Source organism: Centropristis striata, chromosome 19 (genome assembly GCF_030273125.1).
Source record: "Centropristis striata isolate RG_2023a ecotype Rhode Island chromosome 19, C.striata_1.0, whole genome shotgun sequence".
In the NCBI taxonomy this organism is placed as follows: Eukaryota; Metazoa; Chordata; class Actinopteri; order Perciformes; family Serranidae; genus Centropristis; species Centropristis striata.
This window is the reverse complement of record NC_081535.1, coordinates 17894418-17921642: the sequence shown is the minus strand read 5'-3', so window position 1 is coordinate 17921642 and position 27225 is coordinate 17894418. Positions and strand designations below refer to the sequence as shown.

The window sequence follows — 27225 nt, the reverse complement described above, 5'->3', positions numbered from 1 at the left end:
TGTCTCGTCCTCACCATGCAGTGAAATTCTTCCACTGACACCCTCTTTTCTAGCAGGACTAAAAAGGAAATGCCTGAAACAGTCTGATCACAGGATCGTGTCTCATCTTTTCCTGCAAAATCCACTTCATTCACATGGCTTGGATTTAAACACAGAGGAGGTTGTATGAGGTTCTTATCCAGATTCAGTGTTTTGACTACAAAGGATGGCTGTCTGCACGCCACCAGTTTGGAGAAGCAGGAAGGAGTAGAGACTCAGAAGCAGAGCCATGTACTGCTGTGCACTAGCCTGGGTATACCCATACTGCCTTGCGCACTCGAATTTCATTTCGCACCTCCAGGCATCTCATTTGTGATTAGTCTGGTGTTAGCAAGGCTAGCTGTGCACAGGAACAGCAGAAAAAATGTATTATATCCACATAAAAAAGTGTATGCTATATTTAGTATATTTTCACTGCTGTACCTTGCCATCAGACAGTTCACACAGGGGCTATAAAGCAATTATCTATGGTCTCGTCAAAGCCACCAGACTCCTTTGACAAAACCACAAATTTTACCTCACAGAACAGGAGTTACTGGTCTATCCCCACCTTGACCAATTACTTTGCTTGTGTTATTGTCTGACTTTGGCGTTTTAAAAGGGTTAAATTAGATTCACCAAAGTGACACAATCACACAAACAAACTAACTGATTGAAGCAGTAACTCCCATGTTCTGCAAGGTAAAATTATTGTTTTTGTCAAAGGATTCTGGTAGGTTTAAAGAGAGCATAAAAACTTCCCTCCGCATAAACTTAAATAGGGCTGTCCACAAGGTAATGTGGTGAAAGTATTCCACATTTAGCTTAAACTAAAATATATTTTTAGGTGGCAAAAATAACTTTACTCTTCATTGCTTATCTTCTGTGCCAATACTCCTGCCTGCTCCTCCAAAATGGGGGCAATGATGACTACTGGAGGTAATATACCAACTATGGATAAATATCTCATACAACCCTACAAAAAAAAAAAAAATCAGAACTATCCCTTTAAGATGACCTATAAACAAAAACCACAACAAAAACATGAAAAGTCAGGGATGACCTTTTCTCATTCAAAGTTTATCTTAGGACACTGGTTATGGGAATCTAAATAAATACAGACTGATCTAGAACACATCATAAAGCACATCTTGGTAACAGCCAGTTAGTGAGTTAGTTAATGAGTGAATGAAGCTCGGCATTATTGGGATCTATTAGGTTGTTGTGGGCTAAAGGTTAAATATGCTGCAGTTGGCCTAATTGTGACTGTACTTACAGGAAGAGGGCCGAGTTCACCGGGCTCCATTGAGTTCTTATTCCTCATATAGACTGGATATTTTAACCTGGGATCCTCCTAGGGAAGAAAGGATTAGATACAGATTAATTAACAGGGTGAAGAAAAAATATTTAATACAACAGAGCTCCTCAGTCTGAAGGGCTGAATCATAATAAGGACTTAAGTAGACTTCAAATGGACTTTCACACCAGCAGATGTCACTAAATGATCCTGGAAGATCAACACAAACTACTGCCCCAGATTTTTAGTGTCCATTTAATCAGTCAGAATCAAAATCAGAAATACATTTTTGTTTCAAGAGGGGAAATTTGTTTACGCTTAGTTTAGTTTTACAGTTGCTCCCATTCCAGATTAGAAATAAAAAGAGAAAAAAATAGGTATAAGAAATAACTATGTAAAATATTTACATTAGACTATAATATATAACAGCTTTATATGTAAAATAGAAATATTATGGAAATGAAGACTGTGTAACTAATAATAATAATAATAATAATATTGCTGAAAATGGGACCTATGATTAAGTGTATTAAAGTGAAAGAACGGACAAAATAAGAATATTAGTTGAATGAAATGTTTTTTTCTATTATAATTTAATAACTGGAACTGTCTTACTATGCTCATAATCACAAGCAGAAACAAATATGTATTGTATTGTCAATTTTATAGTATCATTTGGGGTCCCAACTGGAAAAAGCTACTTTTTTTTAAATCGTTAGTAATAATAAAGAAAATATAGACAAAGGTGTAAAGTGACAGTTATTTCAGTATGGTCCAGTTTCTACACAGCTGTTGATTTTGAGAGGAATTTCCTTGAAATTTAAACTAAAGTAAATACTCATTCATTATTCATCTGCTATTGGAGACTTCATATATCTTCATGTATGCTGCACTGTATGCTGGTCGGCTGACCTTGTGCTTGAGTTTAGTCCATTGGAACTTAAAATTATCTCTTATATTACCTATAATTATTACTAAATAACAGTTCTTTCCTGGAAACTTAGTAGGAAATTGTCAGGAAATTACAGACCTGTAAAATAAAGCACTACCCTTCAGTCATATTTCAAAAATCTTTTAGTTTATAGTACAATTCTGTTCAAGCCTGTTACCACAGCGTGAGTTATTTCGTTTTTCTTGCAATGTTGTTTGTTAGCAAGATATTCCATGCTTGTTTTCATGTATCTCTAATTTCTATCTGCATTTTTATTCAATCTCTTTGTGAAGCACTGGGGCCAGCATTTTGTTGTTTGTAATGTGCTCTATAAATAAACTAGACTCGACTCTGCTCACCCAGGTGGTGACTCTGCTGTTGTGGTCGATGAAGAAAGGCCGTCCATTGGGGGCTATCCTCATCTCCCAGCCCGGGGGCAGGAAGCTCTGCTGCGTCTTGGGCTGTGACTTGGGGGAGCTGTAGGGAGACGGCTGGGGAGACTGTGGGTTGGAGAACGTGTCTTTTACAGCCCTCCTCACCTGGATGTTGTTGGCTCCCTGGAACCAAAACGGAACAATAAATAAAAGTTCAGCAGAATATTATCACTCCCATTGGACCTATGAGGATGACTGACAGCATGAAACAAAACTCCACCGATCCATTGAAACACAACGGACAATAACAAGGATGGAGTCCTCCGAGAGCTGTCTTGGTACTCTGTTAGAAAACTGAATACGATTAGAAGAGATTGAGGAAATACCATCACCATCGTCACAACAATATCACATCTGAGATCACCGTGGGGGTAAATTCTTTTGATGCACATGTAAAGAGGGATGAAGCTAATCAACACACCAAAAATCTAAAAATTTAAGCTTTTAGTGATTTTTTTTCTTGGCCAATTCTGATTTTGGATTCCAATATTGTTTTCTTTCCAAAAACTATTATTGAGAGCACAGAGCGCCATTTTTGCTACTTTTCTTAATGAAAAAATGAATTGCCTGTTCATAATAAAAAACTAACATTTTCTTTGATAACATTTTCACCAAAACTGCACCAGATCACAGGACGTTCTCTCACTTTCACTCAAACAAATCTCATAAAGATTTCGCTGGATAAAGCCTTTCTGTAAACATTTAAAAGTAATTTCGGTATATGAATCAGTATCTACATGTCATGGTCAATGATCGACATCTCTGCATCGCTAGTTACAATAAAATATTACTATACAAATTTTCCCTCCTTCAAAGTAAAAGTCCAAGGAAGACTGAAGATCATTTACTTTTAATCTGCCAAAACTGTTTATGAATTTATTTCTGGTAATAGATGGAGACCTTGGTCACAAAATACCACTATTCCAGAAACTACATATCTCTAGAAAACTTACATTTCTGGCTCCTTAAAAGCCACATTAAACAATCTAAGCCACCACTGCTCGAGTGTTCCCACATCACATTATTCTTTTAGCAGTAATTATCGCTGACTGATCTGATTTTAAACAAGATAAAAGACTGCATTAATTAATCCACAGACCTCCCACCTCTTGAAGTTGTAATTACAACTTTCTGTACTGAGTGTTTCACTTTCTTCTACCTCCACAGCACCTTGTTAACACACAGACGCTCACCTTAATTAAACTTTCCACAGGTCTGTTCCCTCGGTAGTAGCACAGAGTCAAGCCATTAAATGCAGTTAGAGGTCGAAAATAAACCGTCCTGTTTTTAAGATACATGTTCATCTTAATTAGCCAAGCTTGTGTGGTGTATTTATAGCTACAGTGGATGTTTTAAAGTTCAACTTAAATTGTGATAACTGGGCCCCGAGTACAAAAAAGTAAATCAAAAATTTTTCTAACATGTGAGCTGCAATTGCAAGTGCATCCATGTTAAGAACACATACACATAAATACACACTGTTATGTTGAGAGCATAAAATCTGATACATGCAATAAAAACCCAACTCAAAAACATCACAAGAGTTTTATCCCAGGCAGTTTTCTTTGTGTAATGTCACATCTTAGAAAAGCTTGCCTGCTCAAGCCAAAACAAAAAGTGGCAATGAGTAAGGTATTACCTGTAGTCTCATGTGGTTTAGACATTTACCACCCAGGCTGTCTGATTATTAAACCCTCCGACAAATGAGAAAAAAAACTGACTGTGTGAAAGGCATCCAGAACAGAAGACATGTTGTGAATTTAGCTAGAACAAGAGGGATTAGGAATAACTGTGATCCATTGCTGATCATTCACATTTAGAGTATTTACAAGATCAGTTTAAGTGTATGCTATATTTAGAATATTTAGAATATTATACACTTAAGCTTGACGACAAACGACCCTTTTCTGATGGAAAACTGAAGCTGTTGTATCCATCTATGCTCTTCAAATTCACCAGACTCCTTTGACAAAAAAAAATTTCCCTTACAGAACACAGGAGTAGCTGGTCTACTGCTGCTTTGATCGGTTAGTTTGTTTATGTGAATATGTGATTTTGGTGTTTTAAAGTCATAAGTAAAAAATAAAAAGTCACACAATAACATAAGCACACTAACTGATCTAGGTGGTGGTAGACCATCAACTCCTGTATTCTGTGAGATAAAAGTTGTGTTTTTGTCAATGGAGTCTGGTGGCTTTGAAGAAAGCATAGATAATGTTTGTTTTTTACTTCACAGAACACTGGAGATGCTTGTCTGCTGCCACCTCGATCCGTTAGTTTGAGTTTGGTGAATCCAAACTAGTCTTTGCAAGTGTTGAATGTGGAAGTTCATATCGCGGATTTAAAAATTCAACACACTGTGTAACCACTAGTATTAAATAGGGATAGGGATATTTTAAGGTACACACAGGATGCCATGCTGTACACACTGATCTTCAAATGCTACCCACTAGACATCATTTTTTTTTGCTTTTGAGGTTGCTTTTGTGTTACAAAAATGGCCTCTGGATTTAATGATATTTAGTTTCCAAAATCAATATGATTGATTTGGATATCCCCTGGCTTGCTTTAGCAAATTACAACAACCATTTGGGATCAATTCAAATAATTTATTCATTCAGCAGTAACTGAATCTACCACCATTGGATTTACCACACCAGCCTCATTCTGTATTTGCTATAAAACACACTGTGCTGCAGAATAAACTGCTGACTGCACAAAGAGTGCATATCGTTCACAACAAACTCCTCGTCATGAATAACAAAGCCCGGACCATTTCATGTGACTAATAATTGTATAAGCTGTTGGTCATCGGCTCGTTATCCATTGAAGATGAAAGAAAGAGCAGTATGAGGAAATATAATCATCCTCATTGGAGAGATGAAAAGAAGAGATGAGAAGAAAAGACCAGTTTAATGATGTGATAAATACATCCGAAGGGTTGGCAAGGATGAAAAGATAGAAAAGCAGCATCAAGACAGAGTTAACCTGAAAGAAGTAATATTTTAATGAAGGAAATTGAGGATGTAGGTGGGTAAGGATCATGATTTTGTCATCTTCAAAAGGGATAGAAATGAAGGAATGCATGACAAGGAAGTGTGGAAGGGTAGAGATTGCAGGAAGGAGACAGAAACAAGTCCTTGGGGTGTGAAAAGAGGAAAAGGAAATGATGGAGCAGGACGGTAAGGGTGACTAATTCTCACCTCCAAGGGGGTGGAAAGGGTGACAGTAGGGGAGCTGAGGCTACGAGGTCGTCGGACTTGGGGCTCATGGAGGTGGTTGTTGGAGGCATTGGAGGAGGAGGAGGGGGTGGATGCGGGTGCCAGGGCCGAGGCTCCTCCTGATGCTGCTGCAGCTGCTGAGGATGTGCTCGCTCCGTCTTCAGTCAGCTGTCAGTGAGAATAGCACTTTTGAGGTTAAGTGGTGTTGGAATAAGGTAAGCGATGCAGTTTTGCGAAATAACTAAACTCATCATAAGCCATGCTGTCAGGAGATGCTTGTCTGCACCGGAAAGGTTGAAATGAGGACCTAAAATGTCAAAAGCATTCTGTCATAAAAGTCCAAGAAGAAAATCAATTACAGCTGATTAAAGCAACTACAAGGAGTTTTTATCTGGTTATGAAACTGTGTCAATTTAATACTGATGCCTCTATATGACCTGCATAAGAAAACAACACTATGAACGAGAAGAATGATCGGCTATTTCTATTTGAAAAAAATGATGTATGGCACTCAGATCGGAAGAGCCTCCCAGGGAAAGTTTGGCAGTGAGCAGTACTGGTGGAGACAGGTGGAGATTTTTCTTTAGAGAATATAGCTTTTTATGTTATATTTTGAGTTTACGGCCAATACTGTGGTAGGATCAGCAAAGAAAAAAAGAATAGAACTGACTGAAAAACAAAAAAAGCCAAAAGGGATTTAAAATGGAATGCAAAATTTAAAAGGATTCAAAACCGAACCTTAATTGTCCTTTTTCCTCCTAGCCAGGTATGTAATATGTCTGTTTTTATTTATAAGGTAAATTAATTTATAGGGTATTGATTTTAGATAGCCACATATATCTATATGTAACTAAATCATTATGCATCCTGCATAATGATTTAGTTGTGTTTAAAAAATAAAAATAGTCTTGCTCTGGCCATGCTAGCCAGATCTTTGAGACACTAGGTAGTGGTGCTACCGCTTTTGAAAACAGGGATCGCCAAAATCAACACAAAATCAAAGTTCCTTGTAGTCGCTTTAACATATAATGATTACGATTATGCATCCCAATAGAAAACGGGGATTAGGGCTTAGGATCATTAACATAACATACTGTAAAAACAAAAGTTAGTGTTAGTTACAACCCTAACCCAAGTGGCTGGTACAATGTGTAAACCCACATGTACAACAAGTCACGACTATATACCAAAAACAAAGCATTTGGTCGTGTCCCCTCCTTCTGAGTGATAACAAAAAACAGATCAGTGGGATGAGAAGACCATGTGATGAAAGACATGAACATGTATAATATAACCGTCAGTGTTCTGATAAAAGCAGAAATGAACGTGTGAATTTCAAAGAGGAGAGGCATGTTCCATGTAGAAGTCTCCTCCTGAGTTCAGACTATATGCAGCTGCCACATTTGCAGACAGAAAGACAGGGGGAAGACAAGTGGAAAAACAGGGTAGAAATGGGAAAAGGGAGGAAAAACTGGTGGTTGCAGTTCCATGCCAGGGTTTAGAAAGGCGTGACCAATACAGAGCTGCACTTCATCCAGAGTATCAAACAAAACGCTAGACAAGAGGAGGAAGACGCACAATAAAGTTGGACAGAAGAGGAAACCGGGCAGAGGGAAAGACAGAGAAAGGAGACTGAGGCTGCATAGCTGTGTCTCTTTCCATTATTCTTTATGGCTACACAGAGGAGAAAACACAGGGGGAGTAATAGAGGAAGAGGTTCCGACACACAGGCCATGAAAGGGGCCGAGGACAGGTCCAGTCCCATGCATAGAGTCCAGCTCAGCCTTCTGACCTGCTGTACCTGCACAATTGGCCTAGTCCAGGTAGTGGTGCGGCTGTTATGGTTGACGTAATAAGTTCTTCCCTTGCCGTCCTTCCTCTCCTCCCATCCAGGGGGCAGGCCAGGGGTGGTCAAGGCGTAAGCAGGCGATGAGGGAGACTGGCCGAGTGTGGAGAGAGAGCAAAGCAAAGACAGCTAATCAGTACAGGCCCGCATGCTTAAGGACAAGTGGAGGGATAAAATATTCAAATTAGCAGGGTTTTTTCTTCTCTACATCTATCAAGGAACACACAAGAAATTTCACATCTTTTCCCATTTCAGGTGAGAGAAACAGTTTAGGAACAAAATATGAAAAAAGAAGATTTTTAATGGAAAAGTTTGTGACTGGGTATGACATGGACCTTCACCCACAAAAATAACAATGGAAAACAGAGTAGTACTAAAATAAACACCACATGGGGAAAAGCAGTGGATCATTACTGCTGTGCTGAGTCAACTATTAACCATTGTAGCATAACGATAACTGAAATAGTCAACCAAATGATCACAGCATTAACTGTGGTCAGATTTTAGATATATACAGGACATGAACAGGGCTTGTTTTAATAGATTGGCATCAGCCAATCATAACCTTTTTTCTGTCCTTACTGTACTCTGCAGCCACAGTTGGGCTTTACAGTAAATGTTTTTTGCTGCATAAGTGAGTGAACTTTGGAGTCTGTGAATTGAGTGACAGGTTAAGAAAGCTCCAGTCTGTACAAGCAAAGTGTTTCTGTAGTTCCAACAGAGCAATACATCTTCTCTCTAGTCGATCGAATCATGTCAATTTCAGGCGTCGCATTTGTCAGTTAAACTTTCATTCATAACATAACAATATATATATATTTTTATCGGATCAAGCAGCTTGTGTAAGACCAGGTAGTCTTAAGCTGTTATATCAATGCATAGGACACATAAGATACATTTATTTCTTTGCCTTTTCCCCACAAAAAATACCCCCCAGAATCAGAATCAGATCCCACCCTGTATGAGCAGACACACTGAATATTAATGGACTTTGATCTAGGCCCAAAAAAACCAAACCCACTTGAATCGGACATCCTTATTGGACACATTTTATAATGCCGCTTTATGGCTTGCTATCAATGGCTGATCAGTGGCATTATTTAATATTAACTGCCAAGTTACCACATCAACAACAAACCTGCACACACACACGTAGCACTGTATACAACATGTCAGAAACTTTGGCACAACTGCTAATCTAGATAACAGACTTTATATAGGCAGATTCCTTTGGTTGTGGATTGCTTCTATAGCTGATCATTTCCTTCCAGGAAGGATGTGCATTTCAAAGAATGTCGTTGACTACGGTACATTCAAGAACAGATAAAGAGACCAGTGATGTTACATTGTAGCAAAAGTATCAACAGTGTAACATATAGAATGACCAATTTTGTCTCTGGAAATAGCCTCGGCCCAAATAGCTAGCTGTTCACAAATTACATGTAAATTCTCATACTGCTAGGGGACATAACTTTGTCATGGAAGGTGTATTAGGATTCAAAGAACCACAGTGTCGAGTGTGAAGTTGTTTGGAGGAGCCGTTCTTGATAAACCTGCAAGCAGCAATAACAAACATGGATGCTTTAAATGGGCACTAAGATTTAACAAATAAAGTTGTTGAATCTTATTCTCTCCATTCCAAAGTTGTGGATTTATATTTTTCCCAATCTTTCAATAATGGCCATTTTAACATAGAAAAAATACATAAAAAAATTAAGACACTTGAATTCCCATTCATTTGAGGTCCTCACAGTGTTGCATGACAGGGGAGAATACTGCTGAAACCATTTCCCCTCAAACATCCTTCGATTTTGAATTTGTTTTCCAGTCTAGAGGTGACCCTGGATCACTACTGAACCACAAGGTTACTTGCAATTAGTCTCTAAATATTTTGGCAAGCCATTTTTCTTCAGGCCCTCTACAGTCTCAGTATACATAACCGAAAGCCTGAATGTGGCTTTCTAACCAAAGTTTAGGTTTCAATCACAAAACCCATCCTACATTGTGTCTGGGAACTAAGAGGTATACGACTGATTGGGTTTGAACTGTATACAAACTGAGATATTACCATAGACTCCTCACCACCTGAGACTGTTTGAGCTCTTGTTCTTCTGGTCTGGGAACCCTGCTGGTGGTAGACAACAGGGGAAGACGGTCTTTAGTCCACATATGTTATGTTTTCAGTTCCAGGGTGGAAGTATCGGGACAAGGGGGGAGTGTTTGTGCAGGAGTGAAGGTTGAGTGAGAAAAAACTGAGTGCACAAAGGGGGGAAATTACTTCTCATAGGAGGCGAGGAGTGACAGAAAGTGGGAGATTCATCCACTGAAGCATACGAGCTGTGAGGTTGTTGGGTAGCAGGAAGGAGCATGATTTGGAAAGTAACTGAGTAGTGATTGGTGGACGTGATTACAGGGGGTAGGGAAACTTTCATCAGTGAGCTGTCAGTAACTTTTGAGTAAAGTAAATCAACTTTAATATTAAGACAGACAAAGAAAAAAAATCAAGACAGTCTGAGCCTCAGAAGCTTTCATTTCCCTGCTGGAGGGAAGACACAGATTACTTTCCCTGAACAGTAAATTTAATCCCCAGCGAGAGCAGCATCTTTTATCTTAACCCAAGTAGAAAATGATGTGTAAGCTACAGTAACAGTCAGAGAAAACAGCTTGTTCTCTGTGCTGAGCGGTAAAACTGAATTACAGTTCTAAAGTTGAAAGCAAGTTCATAAAAAGGAGTTTGAATCTCAGACATGAGCTGTTGGGAAATGATCAAATCAAATGCAGAAAAACAAAAATACAAACTGTAGTTTGATCCAAGCAATCAAAAAGACGAGTAGGATGACAGCATAAGTGTAGTTCAGCCAGCAGTTTGCTTAACGAAGACGCTGGATGTTGTTTTGCTCATTATAAACGACACAATCTGGAAAACAGATTGCAAACTGATTTGCACTTAAGAATTTCATCACTACCAACCCTATAACAGCCTCATAATTAAAGTAAAGAATTACCTCAATAGTTGTTTTTAGTGTCAAAACCATATAATAAAGCAAAAATGGGTGGGTACACATTTTAAGTCAGTCTTCCATGTATGTGTGGTAATATTCTATATTTTATTATTATCAACAAATCCAAGACCAAACTGCTAATGAATTGTTTTGATTAATATGTATTGTCTGTGCAGCAAAAGCCTGACATATACAACAGGTTTTTATTCAGTGAAGAAAGGCTTCCATCATTGTCCAAAATCTATTAAAAACACATCAGTGAGCCTCACTAGCGGACATTTACCTTAACTACCACGAACATAGCCACTATAGTTTATTTCGAGTCAATCCCATATACACTGTCCTGCTTCTGTTAATATCCACCAGACCACTATATATGTATTAATCCACTGCTGAAAATAGTCCCCAAAATGCACCATTTCCTTCTGTTTAAGTAAAGTTTGATAAAAAACACCATAGCCCAGCTGTTTTAGGAAATGATTGAGCCCTTAAAAAAACCCTCATTATTTATTGTTTCTTCTTTTCTTTATTTGTTCGTAGGAGCCAATGAGTTTAAGGCTGAGTGTTACAGACAGGAGAGGGAAGTGTGAAAGTATTGAGTGACAAACGGACATTGCATCACATCAGCGTTCAGTGCTTAGGTAACAACAGCGTTCACAGGACACTGAAGCTAGATAGGTGCGGACAGGACTGTCAAGGCCGGACAGGTATAGACGGGACTGTCCGTAACTGTCCGGCCTCATCCGCAAATGAGAAGCAAAAATTTCAGTGCAGTGTGTGGCAGTAAATGTACAGTGTTTGTCACATTTTTGCCCATGAATTAACACTGCAGTTCCTCAATAACTGAGAAGTTCCTGTGTCCTGCTTAGGTAGTCAGTGGCAATACTCTCTTCAAAATGTAGATAAATATATTTATTTAGTGCCTTATTAATGGGAATGAACCAATTATTCAGAAATAAACGCCTTGAAGCGTAAATAACTGCATTTGAGACGCTTGCGGTCTAGCACAGGGTAACACATTGTTGGTGTTGGTCTTTTTATGGGATTTGTTGAAAATAAGAAAACTATAGAATGTCTGCCTTCTTCTTTTTTCTGGTTCAGTAACTTGCAAATGCTCTCGTGGGCCCCACAGCCATCCACCTACATGTACTACTGTAATATCTTGTTGAACTGTAACTAACCTTCCCTAAGTTGCCCTCTTAATGAGCCTCGTCCTGTTGTCCAGCCCTGAGAGACTTGTCATTCAAGGAAAAGGCTGACTTCAGCACCTGTACTTTTCCTTGGCTTGACAATGTCTAGCTTACTGCTGTGACTCAGCTCTGTGACAAACATCTGACTCAGATCTTGTGACAGTTTGTTCGAGTTGAATCCCCACTGATGCTATGACTCAGGACTCTCTGGGGAGCGTTTGATCTGATGCTGCGCTGCCCTTAATCTTGCTTGCCAATGGTTTCTACTGGAATGGTCATTCTGCTGGCACTCAGCTGTAACGCCAACATTTTTACAATGCATCAAACAAAGCTGCGAGTGAATCACAAAGAGCACAGAGTAGTAGTGGGAGAGGAGGGGGAGGAAGAGGTGCGGTAATCCTACAAAGGCAAGGAGAAAAGAGGGGACGGTAAAATCGTAACACAGAGAGCAGGAAGGAAAGGTGAGGAGGAAGCACGTACAAGCCTAGTGAGAAGAAGTGGAAATTTTAAATGCAAGGACGAGCAAAGAAGGTGATTTGAAGTGTGGAACACCCACAGCGGTTACACATGTCAAGGAAAGGGAGGAAGTCAAGGGAGGAAGAAGTGTAAGTGTTCATAAATATGTACCATAAGAGGAGGAGCCTGGGCCTGATCACTGACACCATCCGTCATACTTGAGGATCGGAGTCTGTTTGACAGCTGGCTCTGTTAAAAAAACAGCAAGTGGGGAAAGAAGAAAAAAAACTTTACTGCTAGCACTGGCTGTCTCTCTAATGTGTGACACAAAAAGACCTGCCTACATTTACACCTACACATTAAGTCGTTTAAAAGTGGAGTGATTTAGGTTTTTACTACTGGAAATTGCTGTCTCACCAGAGCAGAGCTGGGCCCTGCCACCTCGCCGTTGGTATCTGGAGTGAGTGACAGCCTCAGATTTAAATCTTCAGAGAACTCCTGGGTGACGGGCGTCGGTGGGTGTTGTGGTGTCAAAACAGAAGAGGGGCCAGGCAGAGACTGGGCCAGGCTGTCGTTAGGATCCTCTTCTGTGATGAGCTCCCAGGACTACATGAAAGAGAAGTACAAAACATTTTAGCGACTCAAGATAGCTGTGGCTCAGCTCAGTCGTGCATGTGTATATTCTTCTTTCTCACATTGTCCATGTCCCTGGGCTCCAGGTGCTCGTTCTCCAGGTCTTCACTGATGTGGCGTCTCGAACGGAAAACACGGTGTGCTTCCTGATTGATCTGCCGCTGCTGATTGTCACTCTCAGTCTCTGAAATGACATCCCTGAAGGAGAAGAAGTAATTTCATACAGAAGAAAGTGTTAAGTCACAAAATGAGTGCTTAAGGTGTGTTTAGACCAAACTCAAAGCTAATTATCGCCTCGTGTTACTTATATTGAAGTTGGAGTGTTTTTTGGAATATTTCACAACTCAGGAATATTTGCTTGAAACAATCAATGAGAGTACTCCTTTCAGGAAAGATTGAGGGGTTTGCCTTACTTGGTTCATGGTAAAATACAAGTCTCATTTTCTTGAAGCCCTCTATTTTTTTCGTCTCTGTACAGTATCAAGATTGAGTCACGGAGCTTCAGGTGCCCACAGACGATAATAAATTTGCCCTCCATTTCTGATTCTCACTGACATCAGGGGAATCTCAGTGCTGCTAGGCTTTTGCAAAATAGCATCGCACAAATTTATCACATTTCAACTAGCATAGATGCATATTTGCATCTATTTGCATCCTTACATTGACTTTGTTTGAAATCGCACCACACGAAAAAAATTTGCTCGGTGTTCTATCTGAACACACCTTAAGAAATGTGCACTAAACATTAGATTCAGCCAGAATTACTGCTATGTAATGGGAAATCAAGATGCTACTAATATATAAGGTAGTATTATAGTAAAATTCTTTAGAAAATGATCCCTCACAGACAAATAAAATGCATACTTTAAAAAAGTACTCTTGAGGTCTTTGGTACTGCTATTGTACTTTACTTAACATAACATTTTTTTTATGTAACTAATGTAGAAAAAAAACTTCTAAAACTAAAACCGTAAAGTGAAAGATTATGCGTACATGGTGGAGGGCCGTTTCCACTGCGTACTGCGCTTGTTGTGGTTTACATAGTAGGTGCGCCCCAGGTTATCCACCTTCTCTTCCCAGCCTGGGGGCAGTGGAGGAAGCAGCTGCTGTTGTCGCTGGCCCGAGTCAGCAGACTCATCCCATCCCTAAAAGAGAACGTTTTTGACAGAGGCCATATGAGTAACTCACTGGTAGCCCGTGGTCACAGATATACCAGTGAGCTGACAGCTCGTCAGACACACATAACATCTGATTTAAGAAAGGATTCAGGCATGGGAATACATTAAAGATGTTGGATTAACTTGTGGCTGGTTAAAACTTGTTGCTGTGTTGTGGTTTAAAATGTTTTGTTAGCATTTACTGGTGTTTATTTTTGTTTGACAAGTTGCCGGCTGGGTGGGATTTCTCAGACCACAGGATCCGACCACAGGATTTGAGACTGAGCTAATGTGCATCAGTGTCACTGCCAGCGTTGACAAATTTGAGCTTTCTTCTCAGACAGGTTGGCAGAGAAGTAACCAGGAAAAAAAACGAGTGCTGGTGTAATACATTTCATTTACAGGTCAGTGAACAGAAGTAAATACATATAGAGAGTGAATGTAAAGGATTTTTCACAGTGAAAGCATTTAGTGAAGGGAGGTTAGCAGAGTGGCATTAAAGTTTTTGTACTGCGCCTGCTAAAAGTCACCTTATCTGTGAAGCCTTTCACCGTCTGAAAATGTCTAGCACCTCTCCAGCACTCTTCCACAAGAAATCCACACTTGAACACACATAAAATAAAAGAGGAGAAGCTCCTTTTTCTCCAAATAACAGGCAGTATTGTAAATGGTTTTTCCATACCCTGACTGGAAATGACCAGATTCTGGCAGCAACATGCTGCCCAAATTCTTAGAGAAAATAATAAAAAGAAGAGCCATCCATTCTCCTCTTGCTCTCAGCGAAAACCACTCTCGCCCTATTGGACCAAAACGGGACGCTCACTTTCATCTTAAAGCTTCGAAGTGTGTTTTCTTTGTGTGGAAGGAAGAAATAAAACTAGACTCTGGTTTGGCTGCAGGTCGTTATGAACACGATGGTTGAAAGTGTGCCTTAGGTAATGCTAAGTCAGCAGTTTAAACTAAATCCCAACAACATCAGGAGCCAAGACCTTACCTCAGCCTCCTCCCTCATCTCCCCAGCCTCCTCCTCGGGTCCTCCTTGTTTGGGCAGATAGGCCATCTTCAGACGCAGGTAACCCTTCACCCTGGACTTGTGACTAGAGGAACAACATCAGCAAAAATGGAGCCACTTAAAATGAGCACATCAAAACCCTGCACCCTCAGAGCACCCAGTAAGCTAATTCTTAGAAAAGCAGGGGACTTTCCAAAGCACCCATTACCACCAGATGGTCTTTCACCTTCAGTGTTCAACTGACCATCACATGACTGCTCCTAGAGACATGACACCAGTCTACATTTTGTTGCAAAGAATCCTTAAAGTCAATACGAGTTTAATAATCTGTCTATTCCACTTGCTATCGAGGCCAAATTAGACCTAATTTAACATAAGAATTTACATTACTAGTATCAAATGTCACTGTTTACTTGTCACATCCTGTTTGTTACTGACCTTCTGGGCCGCAACAGGAAGTCTTTAAACGTGTAGGGCCGCTCCATCGTCGGGTCCTCTGTCTGCAAATTGAGAGGAGGCATTTGTTGACAGCAATCAATAGAACACACAAGCAAATACACATGTTGGACAGCTCCAAAATATCAGAGTCATGAGTTTACAGCACGGCTGCAACCCTCTGCACAGCTGTCCCAGGATCATTATGCAATACTGAGCTTCTCCTGTTACATATTGAACAGCAGGAAGGTCTATTGTATTCACAGCCATCTCCTACTACTCTCTGACTGACTGGGCCAAACCAGTCCACACAGGCTGCTCACCACACACTGCTCTGTAAGCTTATCAGACTGTCTGTTTCCATATCAAGTGGAAGATCTTGAACACAAAAAAATGTATAATTTGAAATTTGATCAAGCTGCTAGGGCCAAACCATTCTCACATGTAAGAACTTAGAGAGATCTTTCTGAAGTAGGGTTACACGAGGTACTTTTGTCTATCTGATGGTAAGGTAAAATGGTGAAAATAAAATAAAGTACCTCATACCTTTAAGAATTTATATCAAGTTTTGTAAATAATCCATCCAAATGATTGCTTGAAAACATTGCTGTTAGCCTGAAGCAACATGTACTCTTATATTTTTCTGTGACTCATGTAAAACAGGGCTATGTACATTGGTGGGTTTCCTGTAAAATGTTTAAGTGAGTTCAAGCTTCCAAGGAAAATGCAGCTACCAGATGGCTTTAGATGAGTCATGGCCGACTGGATTAATGAAAAGTAAAGCTGGTATAAAAAGAAAGGTGATGACTAAAGTAATGTCCAGGAACTATGAATAACACTTCCTACAACATGTAGTCATGTGTTAAACTCATTAATCAAATCAAAACCCACATAAAACGCAGATCACACACTACACAAGCTTCGCAGTTGCTTATTCATGCGTTTAAAGGCTAAAGAAAGATTTTCAGCATTAGGGAGCATTAGCTGCATCAGGACCAAATATTCTCTATCCCGTCCACTGACTTCAACTCTCAACATGACTCAGCTGAGGCTTTTATCTGCTGCTAATTTTCCTGGGCCTATGGGAGTCAAACAGGACATTAATAATTAACCCTGACACCTTTTACTGATATGCTTTTAAGGTTCACAACTTAGACAGAACTGCAGAGAGCCTCAATCATTCTGACAGCGTAGTTCAAGCTGAAGAGAGGAGGTGATCAATGATTTGTAGGTCTATTTGTTTGACATTTCAGGGCCTTTTACACTTACATTAAATATAAATCTCCCAGGCAGCACACTGGCTCGGCATGTTATTGTTTTTTTCAGGCTTTTATCTCACAGAATAGTTTCCAAGCCGTTATATGTGAGTGAATTTGACAAGTGTAGCTTTTTCCACTGGTTCTGATGGTAGCCCGCCCTCAGGAGGGTCACCTCTGTTTATATTCCAGGCAGCCCGCTTTCCATTTCTAACAAGGAGCGCGCTGTTTGAACACAACAACACGCTACTTGTGAGGCTGGCACTTTCTCACAGTCAAGACACACACACAAACACACTCTTTCCCTGACCTTCACAGGAGTTTATCAGGCAAAGCAAAACTGAAGATAAGAAACAGCTGAGTATTCAAAACACTATTATAACCGTTAGTCAGGCCACACACACCCACACTGATGCAAATAACTTACCGGCAAATGACTGAGAGGAACATCGACCTGTCCGAGGAAATCATCTCTGGTCTGGGAAAGAAAACAAGAAGGTCACCTTTAACAGCTTAAATTTAGAAGTAACAGCTTTTTTCAGAGTGTCTGGGGAACACCAACATTTCCAGCAGGGGAAGAGAGAGGGGAAAAAACCACAATGTTGATGTGAATTACTTAATTCCAGCAGCATTTTGTGTTTATTTGTCACAGAAAGAATGAAAAGAGACAAAGATTTTCATGTCATGGACAGCCCAGAAATAACCTCTAGCCTTTTTTTATGAACACCTGTAGTGATCAGACAGTCTCAGATTGGAGTGCATTTATGTCTGGGACAATTTCCGCCACATATTTCTTACAATATTTATTTTGGATTGTTGCGGTTGATTATGCAACAATGTTTATATCTTCTCTGCCAATCAGATTCCCACAAGTGTCCATTGCAGAAGGCTCAGTCTAAGGTTTTATTTATGGACAGGCCTTTGGTATCATTTCATAGGAGAAGAATCCGTGAACCCAGCAAGGAAAAACAACACCCATTGCCACCAGAGTGAAGCCATGTCAGCCAGACAGAGGGAGAGAAGGATAGAGGTGACCACAGGGGAGAACCAGAGGGAGGTTTGTGTTTCAGATTTAAGAAGCCCCGTAGATTTGTCCATCCTTTTGTCGTAATTAATGCAGACTGAGAGGAAAAGGGGGAGATTGACGGATGATTGAGCTGCACAGCAGCAGCCCCCAGTGGGAGCAATGATTACCTGTGTGAGGAGGAAAAGACCATTCTTGGAAGTAGCCTGTGTGCGGGATACAACTGATTTAGACAACAGGCATTAAACTAACAATGATGTTTGTTTGTAGACACTGGTTTGACAGGAAAGGCTGAGCTGAAACAATGCTTGACACTTTCATCAGTCCAGTGTTTCTCAGTTTGAGTTATGGTCCACCTGAGGGTTGTGGGAGACTGAAGAGCAACATGGCAGATACAATAGTTCTATTGGATTTCTATTCTAATTTGACTTTTGAAATGTTGCAAGAAAGATATACAAATTAAGCCGTGTTTCTATGAACGGGTTAGAAGCAAATAAACTAGGCTACAGCACAGTTCCAGCAAAAGTTGGCGCTCTAGGCAATGCATGGCTGTAATTTCCCAGTTATAAGAGTAGAAGAAGACTGGGATGGGAACCGTAAACAAAACAAGTCACCTTGGTCATCTAAGCCATGTACAATAGAAAAATGGAGAGACCTTTACAGAATTTGCTTCAATTAGGCAAGATTAAATTATTCTTTCATGTTAGCTATTATTAACCATGTTATATGCTGTCTGGACACAAAGAAATAAACATTTATTATCATTATTATTTATTATATTAGACATGGACAGCAAAAACAGTTGTTGTTGTGGCATTCTTGGGTAAGGCATTCCCATGTCCCATTTAGAGCATCAGCACGTTTTCGACAAAGGCAAACGGCCTTATCGAATTTTGCTGTTTCCATTCAGCTTTTCGACAGCAATAATTTAAAAATGCATAAGTGAATGGAAACACAGCTTTTGTTTCTTTTGAAGGCTGTTCATTCATTCTGTAAGCGTTCATATAACAGAGGACATTTCAGTGCTGTGGCATCTGTAAAAGTTGCCTCACTGTTGCACAAAAGTAGCACAGTCATAAAGTTCAATAAGAAGTTATGAAAACAATGTCTCATTGAACTTTAACTGTGGGGAACCCTGAGTATCAACTTGACAGGACAATTAAATTTAATATTTGTGGTCCATTTTTAACACTTTGAAGAAAAAGTGTGTAAAAAAAAAAAAGGTTGAAAGCCACTTCTTTAGTCCTAAGCGCTTCCAAAGCTTATTAAATGTGGCTTTGCGATGTCAAAAATGAATGTAGTAAAAAAACAAGAAAAACTTAAGCTTGTCTGAGGTTAAGGTGTACAGCAAACACACTTTGTTTTCTCATTATTGGAAGAGAAAAGCGAAAGCAGTGTTTTTGACGTGGGTGCACTGGGCTCCCACCACAGTTAACAGACCTGGAATTCAATGGTGAAAGGTTACAAATGAGTCACATAAAAACCTTGAGTTATTAATGCACAGGCACGTAAACAGACACTTGTGAATGCATGTGTACTTTCTCTCTCTCACACACACACAAACACACACACACACAAATCCACACACCTACTCACATGCAGACACACACAGTTTGAACTATTTGTTCTTGGAAAAGCCAGAACGACTACTGTGTAAGTTGCAGCAGTATCTGCTTCCATTTCCCAAAGCAACTACACAATTAATTTACATCTTGCACAAGTAATTCAAAACAGTGGATCATATCTGAACTACAAGTGAGCTACAAAAACATCCACAGCATGAGTCTGATGGTATCGTATTACACTCTTTCACATGTGTTGACCTATAACCTAAAAAGATAAACAATTCATTTTGAAAATTGCTTTACAAATAACTTTTAAAATTACAATTAATGCTGCAGAGACGTTCAGCTTTGATGAGTCGCTGAGAGCATTTTATCTTAAGCTGGAAATCTCACGTGCTAACATGCTCCATCCAATAAAACATGGAAGCGCTGAAGCTTGTAACCTATGAGATAGTCAGTGCCAATGGCGGTGTCCCACAGGACACATGTGCTCCTGGGACACATGGCCGTTTTTTTTTCTGTCGTTAACAATAACAAGCATTTTAAGCTGTGGGTATGTGTATGCAGTGGGATATAATTGCAGAGTCATCAAAGGGTCACAGTTGAGCCTGCAGCTGCCTCCCAGGGCCAGGTTACACTCAGAGAGGGATGGGGGGACGCAGAGCGAAAGAGGCAGATGAAGGATTGTAAAGCTAGCTTATAAAAAGTTAGAAAATAAAACACAAACAGGCCAGTTTACCCAAAAAACATACATCTCACATACTTTTAGTTGTATGCTAATAAGGTTTGGGTTTTATACTTGTTTATCTGTGTCTGAAGCAGCAACAACAGGACAATGGATAAGAATGCAATTGTCTTCATAGCATTAAAATATTTAATTAAAAACATTAATTAATTTAAAACAATAATGTCCCTGTCGTTCTCTGATAATCCACAAAGCATATTATCAACAATTGTTTTAGGCATTGTTTAGAGAAGTAAATGTTGCTGTTGTTTATATAAGAGCTGCATCAATTAATCAATTAATTGACAGAAAATGAATTGGCTATTATGAGTATTTTGATAACCTTATCGTTTTTGTATTTTTTGTAAAGAAAAAAAGCCAAATATTTGCTTTTTCCTGTTTCCTGCTTCTTCAAAGTAGAATTTGATGGGGTTTTTTTTTTTTATCAAACATGATCATAAACTGAGTAGCTTTGTATGTTTGGACTGTTGATTGGCTAAAACAATCAATTAATCAATAAAAAATTGCAGCCCGAGTTAAAAAGTTATTTTTCAATGCCCCCCATGTCTTGGACCCAAAAGAACTAAAACAAAAACAATGAGCATGTCTGGATAGTATAAGAGGTAAGTGATGAAAAAATAAAGATTTTATTTTGTATCTATAATCATATAAGACGATAGGAAAATAAATGAAGTTATAAGAATTGCCAATGGTAACTGTAGTCATACTGAACATGAAGTCATGAAGATGCATATGAAGAGGTGGCAACAGCCTGAGAGTTTATGATATACAGAAACCTGGAGCATGTCCAGACTGGTACTGAAGTGTGAAAAGGTTGTCTCACCTACTCAACAGTCTCCGTGCTGACACGACTGAATTACAGCACCATGCATTGTTATCAGAGCTCAGAGATCAGAGCTGACACAGAAAAGCCCTTCACAACAATAGCAATATGAACCCCTCTCACATGCTACTGGACCAAAATAAAAAGAGAGTCCCCACCCACCCACCCACCCCATCCCCATCCGTCCACAATCCCGTCTCAGGTAAATATAGCAAACCCAGTGGCCTGCAGGAGCTCTTTGTGAATGGATGCTGGGGAGCGTCGTGGCTGTAACGAGGGCATGGCACTGTGGCAGACAGCTAGTCTCACTGACACACACACACACACACACACACACACACACACATACACACTCATAGTATCTCATGCAGGGCTTTTAAAAGGGGCACTCCAACTCCAGGCTAACAGTTGGGGAAGACCTGTCATTATGGTCTAAATGAGGATTTCCTTGTTGCATGAGAAACGGGATGCCCTCGGGTAACACAACACCGTGTGTCTTTAATAAAGGCTAGAGGGGAAGGTGAAGGCATGTAAAATGTATTCAAGTATGGCTGTCAAAAATATACCTAAAAATACATTAAGAATATAGATGCATTAGCAGAGCACAGACCATCATAACATCGTCAAATTTTGCCTCTAGACTCTGACAAAGGCAGAAATACTTTACTAAATCTTACACCATCTTGGATTTATAACATTTGGATTTGAAGTTGACAGTTCCTAATAAAATGTAGCTGTCTGTCATTGCCATCTGGCTTTAATGGCCAGGAAGGCAAGAATAACTAGTTTATCAAAATTGTTATTCATGCAATTAAAGCCTGGCATATGGCTGAGGGTGCTGGGGCACACTCCAAAAAATTAATCTGATCTAATTATTGCGGCATATAATTTAATAATGCAATTTTGTGTTCAGTATTTGAGATACCCTGGGGAGTTTTCTTGTAAAACAAGTTGTGTTTACAGTCAGTATGACTCATCTACATCAGTCGTTTACATTATCTGGTGCATTGGGTTTAATCTTTGCACATTGCCACCACTTATACCACACCACACATAAATGGAATGATGTCAGACTATTAGCAGGATGTTGAATTGTGTCACCTGCTTAAAAAATGGGGACCCACTCAAAAAAAACCTGCTCCATAGCATTATTAGTGGTGAAAAACTAAGTTTAAGTTGGATTCATTATAATTCACTGGTAGTAGAGTCAGTCTGGGGTGAGGACACCCCAAGGGTGTCTCAAAAAAATATGAGAAAAAGAAAAGCAGAAAAAAAATCCAATACAAGATATATATTTTTACAAGACTCTGAGGCCATCTGGTCACAACTGGTATACATACAACCAGTGACAAGGGGTCGCAAATAGACATATATTTTTTGTTTTGAAGGATCACAAGCCAAAAAAGGTTGGGAACTACAAATATCCAGGGTGTATACATTGAAAAAGTGGGAGGCAAGCACATTATTTTAAGTTTCTGGCAGAAACCATTTATGAGAAACTAATGGGAGTAATGCTTATATAATTAATGACAGGCCCATGATTTGTACCTATCGAAAATATCTTAAGTGCTTTAAAAAGAAGCTTGTGGATGAAAAATTAGGTAATTTGCTACACGGTTTAAAAAAGTGCAACCTTTAAATCCATTTTGCTTCCAAAAGCTTGAGCTATACATGCAAGAACAAACAGATACATCAAAAGACTTCAGGCTTTAAGGAACTTAGATAGTGAGAGCTTGTTAAACTTCTTGATCGCAGTTTGGCCCATAATGACATCTTAGTTCTTAATCACTCATGGAGCAGCTGCGAGGATACAGATCCATACCAGCCCAGAGCCAAAGAAGACATGCCGCCTGCCCGCTCTCAAAATCAACAACCTCACTAGAAACAGACTAAAGATAGAAACAGCCAAGTCTCAAAGAGCACTGGCTGCAGTTAAGGGTATTACCAAACTGAAGTGTCACATTTCTGTGAAACAGGCAACAAGTGCACAGGGAGAAATTATCCATTCATCCTGTTCCTGTTTTCCTTTCATGACTGAATTGGCCGATGTGTATAAAACTTCAAATGCCTGTGGTTGTGAAGTGAAAGAAAGCCAGTGTGTGTGATTTAGCTCAGCAACCATGTCTGTGCTTTTCACTTCCCAGAATGTCACCACCCTCTTCCTGCACCATACGGATCTCTCCTCAACTGGGCTGTATTCAGTGAGTGACAAATTAGATGTGAAACACATCCCACAAAGTTTGCATAATTTAGGTCGCATACAATTCACCCTGATTCTCATTTGTTATATCCATGTCCCTACCAAAAGGCAAACTTCCCTGGCTACACTACATGTAGGTCAGGTGCTCAACTAAATGTCATGTGAGAAAGATGACCCATCCACTATTTGTTGTTTTTGTTTACAATTCATTCTCAAATTCATTTCTTCATCATAAACCAACCACCTGCCAATTTCTTTGCTAGATGTCATTCAAATATTTTCCATTTAAAAACTTTTTTAGTCCTACTAAAGTTTTAGAATAATCTTTACCTTGGGATTATTTCTTGCTGAATCACTGCCAAGGCTCACATCCTGATCTCCACCTCCTCCTGGAGTAAAGTATATCTTGAAATGAGGCTGCCGCCTGGAAGAATCCCCACTGATTTTGAAAGTACAACCATTAGATCGGTTTCTTGCTTCCATGTCTGTTTGGTTCTCCTCTATGGCTTGGCTATCTGCCCCACTTTCCTGGTGTTGATTCTCCAGCAACAGCCTCGGATGAGACGACCTTCTCTCCAGGCGAATTCTGGGGTAACGAACCATGCGGCTGCCTCTTGAGCTAGCAATGCCAACATCTGTGCATTCTTGCTGGGATGCAGCAGCCTGTTGCCTGCCCTGGCTCGGATCCTGGTTCTGATTTTGCTGAAGCTGAAACACTAGTCTCTGTGTTCCACCATTGACGACAGAGCCCTGGTCCGAGCTCTGCTGCTGGACAGACCAGCCATTACCACCGTAAGGGTGGATTCTGAAATGCTGGATGTCCAAACCGTCAGGAGAGTTCCTCTGGATAGAAATACCACCAACACTGATACCAGGTTGACCTCTGCTATACGTAGTATGGCCATTGGAGCCAATACTGAAGACCCTGCGTTTGGGCAGGTTCGGGTCTGTGAGAAAAGTTTGTGAGTTTAAAGTATCCGGGCTGCAGTACGGAGGAGGCGGGTGCCGTGGGACGTCTGCTTCGACCTCTGGTTCGATATAGGCAGGCGCAGGCCCTGGAGGAGTATAACAGGGTGGCGGGACATCATCAGCATAACCACGGGAATCTCCATTACTCGATCCATTAGAACGCTGGAGGGAGATGTGCATGGAGGAGCTCTTGGTGGGCCGCGGCTCAGCGTAGGCGGCAAGCTGGGGTATGAACATGGAGGAGCTGCGTTTAAGCGAAGGCTCCGACCTCGATGCTCTTGATGGGGCATGTTGCGCGGCTGGCTCCTGAGAAGGCGTCGATGCGGGAGGCGGCTGCATGTGGAGCGCCGTGACCACATCATTGTCTCCCTCCTCAGAGTCTCCTTCCAGTATCTCCGGGGCTGTGTTACTGCGGCCTGAGCCAAAGTACAAACGCAGACGTTGAGCCATTTTCACCTCACGTCCCACAGCTCCCGTTCCCTCTCACTTTCTCTCTGACTGGCTGTTTGGTTCTCTGCTCTGGCTCCAGTCTCTGTCTCTTAGTGTCGCCCACTTCTCTCCTTTGGCTGGCTGGATGACTGATCCCCTTTTTTTTTTCCTCCAGTCTCCCTCACCCCCCACCCCTCCCAGCCTCTACGAGACTCTTCCACAACTTTCCTTCCACAGTAAACTCTAAGGAGGAAAGAAGTCACACCGCAAAAACTGAACTGCGAAAGAGCTGACAACTTTACACTGCGCACTCAGAGGAATGGCAGAGTGGAGGCTAGAGAGAGGAAGGGTGAGGGGGAAAAAAAGAAGGATCCCTGTATGCCAGACTCTTAGCACTACCAAGCACTAGCGACAGACAGCAGAAATAGCCTGAGCCGAGTGACGGCCAGCATTCCTGACATGATTGGATAAGAGCGGCCGGCGCTCCTGGTTTCCGGGGTGACAGTGGGTTGCTTGTAAGTCATGTGACCACAAATGGCCCCAGCACCTCCTGTTACAACCCCATGCTGCCCTCAAGTGCCAACTGGCCCCCCAAACACACCCAACGTACCACTGTCAACCCCGTCCTCCTGTCACATGATCTCTTTCACCTTCTCAACATCCTCACTTCTCTGTCCACTTTGCAACCTCAATAAGTTACCTCTTCATTTTGAAATTACTAGGAATTTCCAGGTCAAGGTTTTTTTTTACCCTCCGAATCCCGAGCAGAGAAATTTATATTGAGTATCTGCTGAAACCGTTTCCCAATCCGGTACTTCTATTTTCCCTGATGATGCAGCTGGTAAAATCAATCTATTGCTTATGCTTGACAATGGAAAAGCTCTGCACTGCAAAAACAAAAAAAATGTGTGCAAGCTTTTCGTCAATGTTAATTTTAATGTCCTAAATGTTTCTCTGGCATTGGCATTGTCACTATCTCGAGGGAATTTCTTTCTACTTCAGTGTTTGTTGCTTCGGAGGAGCATTTGACTGAGTTACCTAAATGAACTGCATTCCATTGAGTCTTTTTGTCATTTTTTGAACAGATAAAATTAAAAAAATAATTGTATTTATTTTTATTATTTCTCAGGGCTTTTGTTGCACTTGAAGTGGCAGTTTGTATTGCTATCTGTGTCTCCTCCAAATAGATGAAACGCGGTGAAAAAGCATGCAGGATGACAGCCGAACACAAGAGACTCTCACACTGAGCTGAAATGAAGCGAGTGCACGTGAATCTGGTAAATAATATAAATAAACAGCCTCCTACTGCATTTTGCTGTTGGCTGAACTCGCTGTATTGCTGTGTAGGAAAGCTTTGCGAGTATTAATACCAAAACACAGGACTGGATCAGGCTAAATATAACGCAATACTGATCAGTTAAAAAATGCCTTGAGCAGCCCCAATATTGCATCTTTGAGATGGGTTAGGGACATCCCCAGATTCCCTTCATTCCTTTCCCTAAATCAGTGTAGCTTAATTTCTTTCAGAGACAGCTTCAAAACACCATCATCCTCTTCATAAAAGGTACAATGATTTTATGGCTAAATGTTCCCATTAAAAAAATCAGAATTTCATCAACAAATGTTAAGAACAAATTGAGCCCTGTTAATTCTTGTAGCTTGGTCATACAAAAAAAGAAGCATAAGGAAGATGTTGTTAAAAATGGACCAGAAAAAAGAGGCAGCTGCAGAATGAAGAGCAGAGTATCTGACAGATTGCAGCTTTGATAAAGAAAACAGCAGAGTCCTCTCTGGAGAAAGATATCCCAGTCTTCTTCAAACAGAATAGACTACGCTGCAATACACAGCCAAACACTTAACTGTCTGCTGGTTTTATAGGCCATTCTGTTTGCATCCAAAAACCTGCTGAGATACGACTCAGCTGTGATTTTAGTCTGCAATGCTGATATCAGGCACAGAAATTATGATGCTTAAGCACTTTAAATGTACTATTTGGCTACAATACATGATAAAATTCATTGATTAGGATTTCACAATATATCCATGAATGCATTCCTTATCCTGTAGTGATTCAACGATGGATAAAAAAAGGGGTTGTGAGGCCACTTGGGCGAGCAGTCTGCCTTCACAGAACTGACAAAGCCCCTATGATATTTTCACTTTTCAGCCGATGTATCACCCAAAAAGCTGCTCCCACTTCTATGACTAGTTCAACCTATGCTTCAGTCCTCAGTGCGTCAGCTTATCGGTCTCAGAAAGCAAGCTGCAACAAGCTGACAGCCAAGCCACTGATGGTGCTCCACAATGGGAAAGGGGAGGAAAAAAGGAGAGGACCAAAACAAAAAAAAGAAAGCTCTCCATTGTGGACAAGAGGGCATCAAGGAGACAAGCGATATTGACTTGAGGCAGGAAAACAGCCAAAAGAAAAAGAATGTTGAGCAAGAAGAAATCGTGGCTTGGCAGCCGGTTACACTTACACACACAGCCTACAGTGTTAGGCACAGTCAATAAATGTGTGTGTGTGTGAAATGTTATGGAGAATGTTCTGTATAAAAGAAACAAAATGCCAGTGTGTGGTCCAA

General features: G+C 40.4%; 1 protein-coding gene across 10 annotated transcripts in view; it reads right to left on the bottom strand.

The window, feature by feature from the left end:
* nedd4l (NEDD4 like E3 ubiquitin protein ligase) overlaps positions 1-27225 on the bottom strand; it is a 59119-nt gene that overhangs the window by 15149 nt on the left and 16745 nt on the right. For 3 of the 10 annotated variants that reach the window (XM_059357505.1, XM_059357507.1, XM_059357508.1), the window contains exons 6-17: positions 17316-17366; positions 15636-15697; positions 15180-15282; positions 14022-14173; positions 13091-13226; positions 12813-13001; positions 12567-12644; positions 9816-9875; positions 7694-7840; positions 5884-6069; positions 2606-2803; positions 1295-1372 (exon numbers count right to left, since the gene is read on the bottom strand). In XM_059357505.1, coding sequence (XP_059213488.1) covers positions 1295-1372; positions 2606-2803; positions 5884-6069; positions 7694-7840; positions 9816-9875; positions 12567-12644; positions 12813-13001; positions 13091-13226; positions 14022-14173; positions 15180-15282; positions 15636-15697; positions 17316-17366 — 1440 coding nt within the window. Of the gene's footprint in view, positions 1-1294; positions 1373-2605; positions 2804-5883; positions 6070-7693; positions 7841-9815; positions 9876-12566; positions 12645-12812; positions 13002-13090; positions 13227-14021; positions 14174-15179; positions 15283-15635; positions 15698-17315; positions 17367-18082; positions 18119-23575; positions 24665-27225 lie in introns of those variants that run through there. The other 7 variants (XM_059357498.1, XM_059357501.1, XM_059357500.1 and 4 more) reach the window with 5 other exon arrangements.